General features: G+C 50.5%; 1 protein-coding gene across 3 annotated transcripts; it reads left to right on the top strand.

Moving 5' to 3' along the window:
* Nucleotides 1–1,029: 1,029 nt before the first annotated feature.
* Nucleotides 1,030–15,524, top strand: CCDC167 (coiled-coil domain containing 167). Of its 3 annotated transcripts, none has more exons than XM_037842170.1 (4): nt 1,030–1,119; nt 13,239–13,333; nt 13,650–13,702; nt 15,150–15,524. In XM_037842170.1, exons 1-4 carry the CDS (start codon nt 1,078–1,080, stop codon nt 15,251–15,253), a joined length of 294 nt encoding a protein of 97 aa, XP_037698098.1. In that variant the 5' UTR covers nt 1,030–1,077; the 3' UTR covers nt 15,254–15,524. The 3 variants fall into 3 exon arrangements, with proteins under 3 accessions (XP_037698098.1, XP_037698096.1, XP_037698097.1); XM_037842168.1 differs by having other exon boundaries at nt 15,155–15,524; XM_037842169.1 differs by lacking the exon at nt 1,030–1,119 and adding an exon at nt 1,160–1,564 and having other exon boundaries at nt 15,155–15,524.
* Nucleotides 15,525–16,190: the final 666 nt, after the last annotated feature.

Here is a 16,190-nt window from a genome sequence, read left to right on the forward strand (position 1 = left end):
ATTCTTGGACCCAGTAATTCCACTTCTGCAAATTTATCTTGAAGAGAGAATACAGAAGGACAGAGCTATGTGCACAAAGATGCTTGCTTTAGCCCTCTTTGGAGGTAATGTCCAGTACAAAAATGGGATATATTAGCTTGGTGGTATATGAAGCCATCACAGATGATGATTTCAAAGACATGGGAAAATGTCTATGGCAGTATTTTTCAAATTACAGTTCACTATCCATTATTAATAGGTCTCTTGTCATCAATGTTTTCTTGTTTTGTTTTTGTTTTAATGAAAAAGACTAGAATAGACGACATCCACGTGCTTCACACGTGGTAAAGAGTATGTATCATGAGACTTTGTATGTAGTTATATCTTAACTGTGCCATGATGTGAAATATACTTTTTATAGTTGAATCACAACCAAAACATTCCAAAAGCCACAGGTCTACAGTGTACTGTGCAATAGGATTACAAAAGTATAAATACGATGTGTGAGACCAAGCCTGGGAGGGAATACACAGAAACAAAGGAACTGTGTCAAGAGCCCTAGGATAAAGGATGCTTGTTTTCATTTATAAGTTTTCTGTGATGTTTGTAGGCTGCTTTTACAATAAAACAAGAAAGAAAGAGTAAGAACACAAGACAAAATGGAAGGATATCAAACAAAAGGGCCATTTTCAGATCTCAATGAGCCGAGTTGCTCCAGTCGGGGCTTCTGAACAGGTCTTGAAAGATGGACAGAATTAGAACAGGCTAGGGGCTAACCTAAAACTGGGCCGAGTGGTCTCTGAAAGGATGAAAGGCCCTCAGTCGTGTATAGTGATTCTGAAATGGAAAGGAAAGATGCGGGCCATCGTTCCACCCCAAGCCAACTTACTCAGCATCCCCTACCCCGAGGGGTAAGCCACAAATTGAGGTTGCCCCTCAGAAACATGGCCGCGCCACGCCCTCAATAAGATGGCGACCAGCAGCAGCCCCACCTCCTGCGGTTCCAGCGACCAATGAAAGAGAAGCATGAGGACGTGCGCATGCGCAGTGGGGCTGGTGGGCGTGCTCAGTAAGAACTAGGGAGTTCCGGCAAGTATCATGACTAAAAAGAAGCGGGAGAATCTGGGCGTCGCCCTAGAGGTGAGGGGGACATGGGGCTTGGCCCACATCATTAGCTGTTTTCTTCTTCCAGCTGCGCAGTGGGAAGTCGGCCGGGCCGCAGGAGGAGGGGCCAAAGGGAGGAAATGAGGGCGACGCGCAGTTGGGAGCGGGACACGAGGGCTGGAGGGCCCGAGGGGGTACTCGGGTACCCGGAGATGAGGGGGTACGACATGAGAACCGGGGGTGAAAGAACTATTCAGAGGAACCGAGGTGAGGGGACCTGTGGGAGGTACCGGAGGTGAGGAGACCCCCAGAAGGGAGGGGAAGAGACCTGGAGGTGAAGAAGAGACCCAGAGGAAGAAGGGACACAGAGGTGAGGGGACCTTCAAGGAGGGAACACGGAAATAAGGAGGACCTGAAGGGGACATATAAGTGAAGCTGCCCCAGAAGGGCCAGGAGCTAAGAGATGAAGGGAACCGCAAAGGTGAGGAAGCCTATTACTGTTTACTGTGATGCTAGTGGCTAAAGTATCGCCTGAGAGGGGACATTTTTCCTCTAGGAGGACTGAAACTTGTTGCTTGAAAAATTACTTTCGGAAACTTTGGGGATTTCTAAAGAGAATTCTGGGATGGTGATTGTTACCATAGGGCTTAAAAATAATTTGCTGTGTATGGAAAGGAAAGAAACCTGATGCATATTGAGCAATACTATATACTTCTTTCACTTGTCTTCTCAGTTAAGTCTCACAAGTCTGTAAGATAGATATAATTCCCTTTTCACAGATGAGGAAACTGAGGTCCCCAGGAGAACCCAGGGCGAAGCAATGGAGCCGAGAACGAAACACAGGCATCTGACGTGGATACCTTGTTTCCCCTCTCTCAGGCTTCTCTTAGGGTGCCCTCCAAAGAGTGGCAAGAAAGACACAGGGTAATGGAAGGCATGCTACCGTCTTCTGTAGGCTTACTTCCTAATTCAGTGGTTCTCAAGTTTAAGAATGACTTGTAGAGCTTATTAAAAATGGAGTTGAACTCCTCCCAGCCCCCCAGCTCCACCCCAGTAAATCAGCAGGACTTGGGTGTGTGTTTTTAAAAGGAATCTGCTTTTTGAATAAGCCACACACACCGATGTTGATACAGGTAGTTTTAGTACTACCCCTCAAGAAATAATGATCTACTTGGTGGAAGAAAAGACTGATGGGAATGTGAATCTCCTTCTAAAAGAGAATAATTTATGGGTGGTAAAGTGAGGTAGCGCTATGTAGTGGGAAAGGCATAGACTTCATAGCCTTTATTAGGGTAATATAAGCTGCTATAATATAGAGAAACCAAAACTCAGTGGTTTCAAGAACAAGAAAGTTTATTTCTTCCTAACATAATAGTCTAGAGCAGGATTCAGCAAATTTTTTTAAGCATTGTGAGCCGTACAGTCTCTGTGGCAACTACTCAGTCTGTCCGAGCACCCAAACAGCCATACACATTGAACAAATGGGTGTAGCTGTGTTCCAATAAAACTTTATTTAGAAAAACGGTGGTAGACAGTATTTGGCCCAAGGGCATAGTTTGCCCCACCAGGTAGCGCCAGGATGTGTTGACTGTGCTAGGTTCTTTCCCTCTCGTGGTTCTGCCATCCCCAAGGACTGCATGGCTGAAACCAGGTTGTACCGCACTGATATGTTCACTGGCAGGGAAGGAGATTGTGGAGGAAGCACCCCTGCTATCTGGGGACCCTGGGATGGAAGTGTGCACTTTGCATTGGCCCCACTTAACTACAAAGGGGACTGGGAAATGCTTTCATCAGCTAGGAGGCCACATTCCCAGCTGCAGCTTGATTACTATGGAAGAAAGAGCTAGTGCATTTTAGCAGCCAGCCAGCAGTCTCCACTGCAGATTCCAATCTCCCTCACAGTGTGGTTGTCAGGACTAAATGTGACAGTGTGTGTAAAGTGCCTAGCACATGCCTGGCACAGAGTGGGTAATCAATAAATAGTAGCTCTTTCTTGTTAATACCTGTGTAATTCTTTTGCATCCTTCTGCCAGGCTAAGGTACCCCCCCTTGTTTGGGCTTTAGTTTCCTCATCTGTAACAAGTGGGACAAACTTCATCAGGGGTTACAAACTTACTAACTATAGTCCAAATACAGATCATAGAGGTCTTTTGTTTGGTGACACAGATTTTTTTTAAGTGTTTTGAATTTGAGAGGCATGGACTCTCCCTAGTGCCAGGTTAGATCACCTGGTGTTCTGCTCTGTGGATACCTGTATAGATATTTACAATCGTCATCTTGGTCTCTGGCATTATTTTTTGCTTGGATATTCTAAGTTTTGAGATCTGTAGCTGTATGCTGTAGGAAAAGCCTGGCATCTGGCTGTCTCCCCACCCTGCTCCTCCATTGCCCCCAGTGGATCTGAGTATTGAATGTGCACTGACACTCGGTAGCAGTAGATATTGTCCTCTTATTAAAAGTCATGTGCTTAGAGCCAATGAAGTGGTGATTTAATCAAAAATATTTGTTAATCTGATGAGTGCAATAAAAACTCACAAGTGAGTGATCTCAGCACCTGCAAACAGTCTCCACTTGTAATGAAGCAATTACTGAGCAGGCGGCATGCACCCTGTGGGCTGGCTCAGGCCAGCTGTACCAGGCAATCGTCTCCCAGGCCAACTGAGGCACCTTCTAGCCTCCCCACTCGTGGCTCCTTATGAAGCCTTTTTATCTGACTTACTTGTCACCTTCTTGAGATTTCAGAGTTAGAAATAAAAGGCTATGAGTTTTGACTTCTGAGAGTTTATTCTGAATAACAAGAAAGAATTATAATTCAGATGAGAAATACCAGCCTTGGTACTGATTTTAACATTGTGTGGGATGAGGGAAAGGTTTTATTTCAGTCTAAACTGGTAGTTAGGAGGATTCTGGCTGAGGAAAAGGATGCATTTCAGTCTAAATTGGTAGTTAGGAGAATTCTGGCAGATGTAAAACCTGTTAATGTTTTTTAATCTCTGATAGTAATGAGCTGTTACTTCACCACTGCACTTTTTTTTTCATAGCCAGAACATTCAACCTGGTGTCTTCAGGCTTTTCAGCAGCAAGTTGGTCTGAAGTTAACAGATATGCAGCATCTTAGCTGACTTTTTGAAAGAGAAAAGTTGATTGGATCTGGTCCTTAGTACAAAAATCTGTCAGTTTGGAAAGCCTTTGACTACAAGTTGACCACAGTGACTTAAACAAATAGGAGTATTTTTTTTCCCATTACAAGAAATTTGAAGGTGGCTGACTATTGGCATTGGTTCAACAGGTCCACAAAGTCAGGGCTGGTATTTATGCATTCTCTTAGCTGTTCCCTCATAGTCACAAGATGGCTGCCACAGCTCCAGCCATCCTAGCCAACTTTAAAGCAAGAAGGAGAAAGGAACGGCAAACTGTGTGTCCCTTTTGTCAGAAAAGCTAAAGCTCTCTCAGTAGTCTCCCACCTAACTTCTGGAACATTTCATTGGCCAGAACTGGGTCATGACTACCACTAGCTGCAGTGTGGCTGGGAAAACATCTTTTGAGCTTTTCCCAACCTCTTTAGTGGAGGCAAGCAAAGGAGGAAGGGTTGGGAATCAATATTGGATTGACCAAGTAGTACTATTTGGTGTAAGAAAAAGATTTCATGAGTAGCATTTAAAATTCACTGGAATCCTTAAAAAAGAGGTTGGGATCAGAGATGATTAAGGAGAGGTGGTAGGTTGAGGAAAGAACATGACTAGGTAGGTCAGCTTGAGCACCAGGAGAAAAGGGGACTTCACACTTGTATTTATTTGTTTAATGTCAGCCACTAGACTGTAAGCTCCATGAGGGCAGGGAGAGGCAGAAGCACTTACTAAGTATGGATGAAAACAGTCTCCATTCTGGAACAGGGTGGGCACAAGGTTGAGGGAAGCTACCAATTATCTAAGACAAAGGATAGAAGCAACTGAGTGAACTATCAAATATTTGCTGAATTGGGTTGAGTGGCAGGAGGAGGCAGTTGCACTCTTGGCCCTGACATCTGGGCGCAGTCAGAGGTCAGGAGGCTGCAGTGGAGCAGGCGGCTGGACGCTACCTTGCTGGGGAGCCCCTGGCCCGGGGCTGGGAGAAGGGCTCCCAGCAGGCAGAAGCTGTTCAGGGGCCGCTGACCATTAAATGAGGCTCACCTGCTGCCAGGCACAAGCGACAGGTCGCCATTGGGCAGATGATTTCTCTCGGCAGCCTGAGTCTGGCTCCATTCCACTTGATGGGGGTCAGGAGACTAAAACCTCATTACCTAACGCGGCTGGATGTCAGCATGTGTGGAGTGGCTGTTTGCCAGCATCTTAATTAATGAATTCATAAGGCGCGGAGTAGATGCCAGTTCTTGAAAAGTGCTTTGAGCCTTTCAGTGATGAAGAAGCTTTTGCTAATTTATCAAAAAATATATATTGGGGGAAAGAAGAGAAAACAAATCCCAAACAACCTGCTGGCCCAGGGACAGCTGGAGACTTCAGGCAAGGACTGATTGCGTATGTATTTCCAGAGCCCCTCAGCCTCCTTCTCAGCTCACCAGAGGGTCTCAGAGTTTGCATGGGCTTTGGCGGGGCCCCTCATATTCCTGATCTGGGGGGTGCAGAGGGAGCTTCGATAGAAATGACAGGGCCCTCGACTCTCTGCTTTTCCAGAAAATTGCTCATTGGTTAAAAACTGGGAAGGCTTGTAGTCTTCTTCTGCTCAACCTGGGCCTGATGATTTGGGGAGCCACTGGCAGGGCTTTGTCTTCCACCCTCGTAGCTCCCTAGGAGCCTCCTCCACAGAAGAACAAGCCTTAAGGGTGTCAGGGTAATGAGTCCTTGGGATTGAGACTGGTCACCTGGAAAATTGGGGCCCATGACGCCCACATGACCCAGCAGTGTGGCCTTTAGGCCCCACATGGAAAGCCCCACTGCTGTTTGCCAGAGACCATCTGGGCTGGTTCTCTGCATTCTTTGCCCATTATCATAAATGTCCTGGGGCCTCCCCACATTTGAAAATGTGTGCATTTCCAGAAATCTAGTTCCCAGGCTGCCGAGGCTGGAGATGAAACAGCTGACACCCTCTCTCCTGCTTGCAAATTAGCAAATGAAAAGGAAGGCTTTCATCCCCATTGAGGAAAGAAGGGTTTTCGTGCCCAACTAGCTCACCTTTTTCCTTCTCTAATCTGAGTCTTTTTTTGTGACTTCTGAGGGTGCCTTGACAGTTTAGGCGATTTGGTGGAGGGTGCCTGGGAAGCTTGTGAGGAAGGGAGATGGGGATAGTTGCTACTCAAATGCGGCAGCAGATGCTCGGCTCCCATCTCCTCAGTCTGAAGGCAAACAGATTCTTCCCTCAACAAGTATCTGTTATGTGGACAGACACCAAGCAAAGCCCTTGTACGAGATTATTCAGAGCAGAGGATCTCTTGAAACCAGATCAACAAGTTTAGATGGGCTTTGACTAGGATGTGGAAATGACTGTTGGGTAGAACCCTCCTTTGTCATGAATGTTTTTATGAGGGATTTTGGAGAAAGTTTGAAATTCTGAAAAGAGCATAAGCTTTGATGCAGACAAACCCAAATTCAAACCCCAATTCTGCCACCGTTTTGGGCAAGTTGCTTAAATTTCCCCATGCCTGGAGTTTGTACCTTTGTAAAACAGGGACCTTGCAGGGTTGATATAAACGTGGGATGGCCCACATAAAGCCGCCCGCACACTGCCTAGCCCAGGGTATCAGTGCGGAGGTTGCACCCAGGAGCTAGGAGAGGCTCAGAGCTGGTGGTTCTGTGCTTGCTCAGAGTGGGGCAGTGGTAGGAGCACAGACCCAGACGGCCTGGCTCCCCGCTTACTGGCCAACTAGTCACCTCATCTCCATGTGCCCATGCTTCTTCATCTGTAAAATGCAGATGCTAGTAACACTGCCCACCTCAGCGTGTTATTCTGAGCACATTGTGTGTTAACGTGTAAAGTGTTTAGAACAGTGCCCAGCACATAGTACATGCTATGGAAGTGTTGGCCACCACTATGGTTCCATTTTGCATGGACTTTTGGCTTCCGGAGGCTAGTTTGACTTGTTCTGTGTCATCCCGACTGATGCACAAGATTCCATGACTTGAGCTTGGCTCAAGTATCCTGACAGTGTGCTCTTCATTAGGAGGTCTCAGTGCCCAGCAAGGACCTGGCCAGGCACATGGGTGCAGTTGTGCCCCAGGGCCATTCCCTGACCCCTGGGGCCAACCATTCTCAGCAGCTTCTGTCATTGCCAGAAGTTTCTGAGAAAGCCGAGTGACCCATGTGTCCCAGAGCCAAGTCCTGGGGGGTGCCTTCTGCCCTTTCCCAGAAAGAGGTTGGGCCCTAGACTGGCTCATTAGAGGGGAATTGGGGAGCCACCTCCTACACTGTCCAGAAGCTCCAGAGGAGTGCCTTTTGGTCACCTTCAATGGGAGAATGAGCAGCTAGTGCTTGTCAGCTGAATAAAAGCCACACATGGGCCCCATCTGGCCCCACTGTGGGCCCTGTCCTGACCAGGCCAGGCAGTTATCAGTGCAGGAGCTGGCAGATGGGTTCTCTGTCCCCAAAGAAGCCTCCTGAATCAAAAGGCTTTAATTCTGGGAGACTCTACAACCCTGAAAATTTGCCTCTCGAGGATTTCAGACGAATTTTAGTTTCTCTTAACACACTGTTTTATGGCATATGGAACCCCAGGGAGAGTTCCCTAAAGCTCTGAGAATAAGGTGCTATACCCCAAGTCAGGTGTAGAGGGAATTTTGCTTAGCTGTCTTGGGGCTGCTGAACTGCCAGCCCCCTTCCCCAAGCCCCATGGAGCACGTCCCACTCAGGGCTGCACCTATGTGAAATGGGGCGCTTGAGGAGGGCTGCAGGGAGAATTCCTGCCCCCGAGGACTAGAAATGAAGAAACTCTTCCTTTGTCAGGTGGAGCAATCACATCACTTGGCTGGGGCTAGGACCTTGTCCCTGCCACCTCTTGGACCTATGATGTGGCCTTTGCCAACCTTGACTGCAAAACTGACTTCAGGTCTTCAAATCCTTCTCTAGGAAATGCTCCCACTTTGGTGGAGGACCCATTGGTCTCATACTCCTCCTCACTGTGCCTGCTCCTCTACCCTCTACTGAGAGGCTACCTGCCAGCCCGCACCTGAGTGGTGAAAGGCAGTGCTTCTCATCCTGACTGCATCAGAGTCGGTCGGGGGGGCGTCCTTGTTAAAGACAGACATACATAGTGGATCCCCGTCTCCAGGGCCTCCTCCTGTGGACCTTCACCTCCCTTCCACTACTCGCTACCTTCTACCCTTCATTTTCCTCCTTCCTTTTCCCTCCTTCCTTCCTCATGCTCTGCTTCTCCCCTGCCTAGACTCCCCAGCAGTCCCCACGAGCAGGTTTTGGCCCAGCAGCTGATCTCTGGGCCAAGAACAGCTTTCCCACCAGGACACCCTGCATGTTCACCCCAGGCTTTTCAGTCCCTGGAACTGCTTGCACAGGTATTTTACACAACACTGGCCAAATCCTCAGCTCTGTATGAGGGGCTAGAAGATCATCCCTCCCCAAAGGAGTTTACTCCTTTGTAGGGAATTCACATCACCAGCCTTTCTTACTTCCCAGCAGTCCTCTGCTCCCTGCTCCAGACTGCAGCCCTGCTTCACCTGCTGACAGTCCTCTCAGAGACCTAGGCACAGTGCTTTTTTCCTGGTACTTGGTTTTTTGTATGGACATAATCCCTGGACACTCCTCAATGTTACTGTGTATCAGGGGCACCCCTCTCTGCCCCTACACCACCTGAATGTGTGCCCTATCTTAGTCCCCACCTTGGCCCCCTTTGTGTTCCCAGTGACAGCCATAGCCAGCACTGCTGCCCCCTACAGCTCCAGGCAAGTCCCATCTGAGCCATCTCGGGCTGCCATGCTCTGCCCAGAGACCTGCTACCCAGACTGTCGGTCAGGAGTCCTGGGAACCTCCTAATCTTTCCTTCCCACTGGAGTTGGTCCTCTCCCTGCCTCAGTTCGGGGCTCTGTATTCCAGCTCCAGCTTAGCTCAATGCTCCCTACCGCCATGGCATGAGTGAACCCCGACTCCTACTTTCATTTCCACCTGCCATTCCACCTCTCCCCAGATACCCCCCGATGCCTGACCACACCTGAGCCTATTCTCCTTTGGCCCCTGCTCTAGACTGCTCATCCTCGAGCTTCCAGCAGGCCATCTCTGCAACTTGGCCCTGGCTCCTGAGCCCACCTCAGCTTCCACCCCAGCACACACAAGGCTCTAAGCACACCATGTTTTGAGCCAGCTGGACAGGCAGGTGCATGGTGGCATTGCTGTTCTAATGGTTCACTCTCCCGGCCCCTCTCTCCTGAACCCCTCCAGAGACCAGATGAATGGCCCAAGTCCCAGATAGAGGATCTTTGCTTCCCACTGCTGCCAGCCAGCAACCCATGAAGAGTCCTCTCTGCCTTATACCCCCATGTCTATCTCTTTCTCTCACTCTTACCACAAATTAACAGTTTTCTTTTTTTTCCCCCCAAAGATCCAGTGAAAACCATTCTCTGACAGCAGAGAAATGACCGCACTTACTGAGCAATTAGTGGTTGGTCATTGTTCTGAGCCCCATCCACGTATTGTCTCATAGTCTCCTCACAACAAAACATCATGTTTGTTTCACACAAGAGGAAACTGAGGCACAGAATTAAGTAACTCACCCGGTCATACAGTGAGTGAGTGGCAGAGCAGAAGCACGTGGCTAGAGCCTCCTCTCCACCTGGAACCACGATTCAGGCTTCCAGCATTTGGGCTCCCAACTGCCTGCCCAGCTCTGACCCCTCTAGGATCTTCTAGGCACGTCTCTCCTTATTCAGGTCCTAGCCCCTGCATCTTCCCTTCTGGTCCTGGCTCTCTTTTGTCTCTGCAGCCTGTTGCCTCCAGGAAGAAATCTTAGAACTACAGGTTTGCATCTGCAAAGCAGAGAATCCATGTGCATAGTGTTGCAAGTTGACTGAAAACCTAACCAGGGGCTTCCTTTAAGGCCCACTTTCTGGGCTCTCTCCCACCTTGCTGGGCCTGCAAGTTTGGCAGCCACCACCCCTGACCCATCACAACTAGAAGATGCAGCTATCCTGACACTCCCTCCCTGCCTTCTTTGCAGCCAGGAGGTCACCCAGAGTCTTTTCCCCATTATTATAGCTGCTGAAGAGCTGGCTTCTGCTTTGGCAAATGCTGCAGGTTATGTGACTGCCAGTTTCCTGAACCAGGCCCAGAGCTGGAGAGGATGGACTTGTGGGTTACTGAAGAACCTTCAGACAGCCTCAGCCTCCCCTCACTCAGTCCACTTCAAACAGCTGTATTTTAAAGAATGGGAGCTTGCTATTTAGAAGGGAATCAGAGCTGTCAGCAGGACATAAATATTCATAGAGGGAGGTTAAAACTTGAGTCCTTAAAACCTTGATTTGTGTTTGCCCATTTAAGCCTCATTAAAAAGTGGTAAATGAAAGTGGCGATATTCAGTGGAACTGCAGATAAATTGGGCTTGTTCAGATAAAGGTCTCCAACTGCCAGCTCTACAGGTCCTGCCCAGAGCAGGATGGCAGACTGGCTGGGCTGCTTGTAGTTTGCCAACCTCAATTTTAAGGTTTTGCTTAGCATGAGTTCCTTGCCTTGCTCTGGGCCAATTACCACTTGTAGATGGGTTTAGAGATGGAAATCCCCAACCTGCTCCCTCCCCAGGGAAAGCAGGGGCTGACCTCAGGGTGGCAGGGAGAAATCTAACCTAGGACCATGATTTGCACTGGGTAATCTGTGGAGTACTTAGTCCGTGTACATGTAGAGCTGCTGCTTCTAGTTTCTTCTGGCTTCTTTGGGCATGAGGATTTCAGACTCCAGTTTTGCCATGAGACCTAAACTGTCTGTCCCCAGCACCCCAGCCCCTCATTCCTCCACAGCTACAAATACAAAGTGCTGTGGATCAGGCCCTGTGGTGGTCGCAGAGAGCAGACAGACAGCACCTTACCCTCTAGGATGGGAGTACACATTCAGATGACCTTGGGGGCCATGCCGGACACACATGTGGGTGGAATGGGTCAGTCTGTGGGCTACCATTTTGCATGATTTGCCCCCCAGAGTTTGGGGAAGACAAAGCTTGGACACACATAAGCAAGGCAGCTTAGAGTAAGTGCAGTCTTGTGGGAGAAGGACTGACTGATCTGCCAGGGGAAGGAGGGATGTACTCTTCCAGCCAAGGGCAGCAGAGAAGGCCTCATGGAGGAGGTAGTATTTCAAGAATTAAGCTTTGTTTGGGACCCAGAGTGAAATCTAGTATCCTAATTGTTTTTGCATCCTGGAATGAATACAGCAAGTCTCCAGTCCTGCAGGGCTGGGCTGTGTTGGGGATAGGGCAGTGCTGTGACGGGCGAGCTGCCCGGCTTTGCTGGTCCCTGGTCACTGGCCATCACGTCAGCCAGCTCCTCTGCCTGAACATGGCTCCCCAGCACTCACTTCCTTGCAGTGTGGGTTCCAGGAAAGCCTTCGGCCTCCCCAGGCACAGGCCCCATCTCCTGGCTGGGGCTGTTTCCCAGGGCAGCCCTCCCTTTTTTGCCCATTAGCAGAGAAATGACACAATTAACCAGGCAAATAACTCAAAACTCTGCAGTTGCCTCCTCCCTCAGGGCATCGCCCAAAGAGCTGGAGTTGGCAGAGAGCTGGAGCTGTAAAAAAGGGGGTGGGTGTCTTCTGGGCTGGGTCTGGGGAAGAGAGGAAGAGGCTGACCCAGATGTGGCCAGGATGGTCGCTGGCTGGGGAGAGGGGCAGCAGGAAGCAAGGAGGCCTGGAGACTTAGGACGCAGCTCTCCTGATGGCAGGCAGCAGAACTCCTGCAGGGACTGCCTGCAGCCAGTGAGTGCCTTCTCTGCAGGGGGCACTCCAGAAAGCAATGAAGCAGTGAACTGGCTGAGACAGGAGAGGGGTGTGTCCCTTGGACTCAGAAAAGTCATTCCATCTAGGGGGTCCCATTCACCCATTTGTGAAATCAAGGTCCTATTTCCTCCTCTGCCCTCCCAGGGATATGGTGAGAATGAGTGTGGTCAGAGATGGGCAGTCAGCGTCACGGAGCCCAAAGCACTGCTGCTCAGTCAGCTGCTCTGAGGGACGCAGGGCCCTCTGAACCTCCCCCCCTACCTAATCTAGGCTCCCGCCAGCAGGGCCAAGGAGGCAGAAGAGCAGGTCCAGGGAGGGGGGGGGGCAGTTAGATACCCAGAGGATGAAACAGACTGAGAACACAGGTGGACCCTCAAAGCCAGATGCCTGATACCAGGACCCAGGTTAGACAAGCCCAGTCTAGTGTTTTACAAACTATTTCTCTACAACCCAAATGATTTCCCCAACAACACATCTCTGAAATTATAAACAAAACTAATTGGAAAGTTGATACCTTTAGCAACCATCTTTTCAGGGCTTAGCTATTTTGCCATAATACATCTGCCTCTGTGATGGCCAAGTTTCGCACAACAGTCAATTCAGAAAGAAACAGAAGTGTTGATGAGATGCATGTTTTTTTCATTCAGTAATTTTTATTGTTTCTTATGGGAAAAGGTATATTCTTACAACTAAGACTACTTTATTAAGATAAAGTGTGTTGATGAGAAAAATACCTATGCTTTTAACCCTTTAAATCCTGAATCATCAGTCCCTCACACATGGAGTGCTGTGGAAGCCACAGGAAAGTCTCAGACCACTTCATTCTAGGATGTGCCCGTGGGGTGGGAGCGTGCTGCGCTCAAAGCTCTGGCTGCTCGTCCTGTGGGCCCAAATGGGGCGTTGTGCTGAGGGCGCAGAGCTGACCAAGGTGCTCCCTGTCTACCCCGTGCATGCTTGGCTGTGTTTCCAGAAGGGCCCAGGCCACTGGCCTTCAGCTCAGAGCTGAGCCACATGGAGGGAGAGGACAGCAAAGCAAAGATGCTGCAGGGAAGGGGTGCCTGGGGCCCTGAATGTGACAAAACTTAAGCCCTGAAAATAAGCAAAACTTAACGTGGTTCTGGGGGGAAACAGAACCTTTCCAAGAAGACTCCTAGAAGCTCCTGCCTCCCCAGCTCAGCGTTTTAAAAGCTGAAAGGCACGTCACCCTTCTCCATCTGCTGGTATGCCATATGTTTCAGATCGATGGGCTGGAGGAGAAGCTGTCCCAGTGTTGGAGAGACTTGGAGGCTGTGAACTCCAGGCTTGATGGGGTGGAGCTGAGCCCAGAAGCCAGGTAATGCTGCTTAGCCACCCCCCTGCCCCTACCCTTGCCCTTTTTACCTATTCTGAGGCCCCAGAGTGGGCTGGACCTGAGGCAGGGGGTCTGTGGCCCTGGCCTCTGAGCTTCCATCCCAGGAAGCCTCCCGTAACACCCCTCTCCACCTGCCCCAGGTACTCTGCATCTCCCAAAATATTCCCCACACCTTCTCTCACCAGAACCCCTGGGGCACCCACATACTAGTTTGCTTTATTGTTTCCCTACTGTGCCTGCTGCCCCACAGGTGGGTAGAAGAGGGGCTTGAGCCCTAAAATTCCTTCCCCACTCACAGGAGATCTCTGGAGAAGGAGAAAAACAGCCTGAAGAGCAAAGCCTCTAACTATGGTAAGGAAGTTTCCTTCAGTTGCCAGCCCCAACCCCCAGTTCCCAGGGTCAGAGGGCCCGGGGAGCCAGCCTAGGCTGCAGGAACAAGGGGCTTCTGGAGGGAGCCAGCCCCTGGGAAGCTGCAGGAATCAGCTGTAGGCCCCTCAGCCTGGGAGGGGGGAGGGTTTGTTCCTTTGTTTCAAAGGGAGATGGGGCTTCTCCCTTTAAGATGAAGTGTGGCTGTAGCCTGGTCCAGAAGAGACTCAAATCCACCCAGACTGGAGCTGATCCATCCCCCTGCCCCACCCACCCCCTCCTACCTCCCAGGAAAACCCTGAAGAGGGCGTGGGGGCCCAGGTGGAGGAGGACAGACCTGCAGCTTGAGCCTGGGAAGGGCGCCTGTGGGTGGAGCATTGCTGCCACCTTCTGGGCGTTGGGGGCATGGAGCTAGAGGGGAGGCTGCCCAGCACTCCCTGCCTCCAACCTGCTGGCCAGCTGAGGCCAGGGAAGAAAGTCTGCAGAACGCTCCTCAGACTTTTCCGTTCTATTCTTCCCCTGGATGGGGGGACCTGTCTGCATCAGCACTGTAAGCACCACACACATGCACGCCCCTGGAATTAAACATGGCTGGAAATGGGATACCTCAGGCCCCAGGCTCAATCTGGCCTGCTCAGAACTGGTTTGCATGTGTCTTCCTCCTCCTTTCTACAGGTAGGGCTGGGACATCAGTTCCCCCTACACCCTAGCAATTTTCACACAAAATCATAGCATCGCCACTCAATTTAGCCCTTGCAGGGTATCAGCTGCCTGCCTGTCACATGGAGGGGATGATGAGATAAAACTGTGGCTGTGGAGTAAGGAGACTGAGTACCTCACGGGCACAAACTGCCTCCTCTCACCATCCCTAGCTCCTGGCTTCATCAGGCAGAGGACAGGGGCTCAGGAAACACTGTGGCCCAAAAGTGCCTGTGGTATGGCCCCATCCTCACCTCTGTCACCAGGCCAAGGAAGTCCTGGGCCTGCCATCATAGCCCCTAATTGGCCAAATGAGACACCCCTGGGAGGATAAGCACCCCAGAGCCAGACGGACAAAGCAAGAGGACTCACCTGTGCCCCAAACTCCACCGCCTAGCTTGGCTTTCAGGTGTAGCCTTTCTGGTGAGCCCTCACACTCCCCATCCTCAACCTAAACTGCATCTGAAGACAAAGGGTCAGGCCGCTTCAGGTGTTAGGACTTTATTAGCCAGACAGGATCTCTAGCCAAGAAGACTTGAGGATCTGGGCAGATCAAGAAGCACAGCATCATTTTTATGGCTAAGGAAGGAAATGGCTGGGAGGGCACATGGATGCCCTTAGTATGTGTGTGCCCTCCCTTTTGCTGCAGACAGGGAGGGAGGCAGAGGCAGGTGAGAGTGGCAGATGGGCCCAAACTACCTCTCCCAGCCCTACCATCCTTCCTTCTCCCCAGAGAAGGAGCTAAAGTTGCTTCGACAAGAGAACCAGAAGAACATGCTGCTCTCAGTGGCCATCTTCACACTTCTGACCCTTATCTATGTCTACTGGACCATGTGAACGTGGGATCTCCCAACAGCCAGTATAGACTTCCCCTCAGCTCTGTGGTCAGGACTGAGCAGACCCTTCAAGCCAGAAGAGGACTACACTGCTGGGGGCATGTCTCCCCGACCTGGGCACTTGAGCATGCCTTCCTGTCTGCCTAGGCCCTCTTTACCCCCTGGCCTGCCATGGGGGCCTGCGGTTCCATTAGGACGTTGTGCTGGTTCTTCCCTGAGCCCAAGGGAGAGGCAATAAAGAACGCTTAGGCAGCTCCTGCCTGCTGAGTAAATGTCATGGTCTGACTGGGGATGGGGGTTGGGATGGCACTCAGGTATCAAGGAAGAAGAGATGTTCAAGACAAAGCTCTTGGCTTAGAACTCAGGATAAAGGGAGAAGGGGGTGCTGTGAAGGTGAGCCCCCAGTTTAACCAAAAAATAAGATGGGGGAGGCACCTTCCAGGCCAAAACTGTGGTGGGTGCCATCTCCAGAGCTCAGGTATTGCGCCCCCCTCCCCCTTCCACACACACACACACTGTCTTGCTATCCAGTCAATGCTGTGGCCTGTGATTATGGCAGAAAAAAAAACGCAGCCGGAGCAGTGAAGGGCAACTTGGGGACTTGAAGTGGTCATGAGGAGCTCCCAGGGGAGTGTGGAGTTAATCCATCTTCAAGAGGCAGGCAGGGCTGGTGCAGCCTCGTGAAGCGAGTGGGCAGCAAAAGCCATGGGAATGACCAGACAGACTTATGGTGACAGTGGCCAGTAAATCAGGCGGGTTTGCAGGGAGAAGTGGTAGGGGCAGGGCATCAAGGAGGCAGGAGTGGTAAACAGCACCCACTACCCCTGAGCACCCCCAACTGGACTTCTAGGACCAGGCTAGGAAGGTGGGGGTATGGAGGGCTGGAGCAGAGGAGAGCAACTAAAATATCAATGCACTTGGGCAGCCAAGATTAAACC

This window comes from Choloepus didactylus, chromosome 7 (assembly GCF_015220235.1).
Source record: "Choloepus didactylus isolate mChoDid1 chromosome 7, mChoDid1.pri, whole genome shotgun sequence".
Lineage (NCBI taxonomy): Eukaryota > Metazoa > Chordata > Mammalia > Pilosa > Megalonychidae > Choloepus > Choloepus didactylus.

Coding starts and splice junctions, on each gene's coding strand:
- CCDC167 (XM_037842168.1), top strand. CDS start 1,078: ATGACTAAAAAGAAGCGGGAGAATCTGGGCGTCGCCCTAGAG. Junction 13,334..13,649: donor GAGCTGAGCCCAGAAGCCAG/GTAATGCTGCTT, acceptor CCCCACTCACAG/GAGATCTCTGGAGAAGGAGA. Junction 13,703..15,154: donor GAGCAAAGCCTCTAACTATG/GTAAGGAAGTTT, acceptor TCCCCAGAGAAG/GAGCTAAAGTTGCTTCGACA.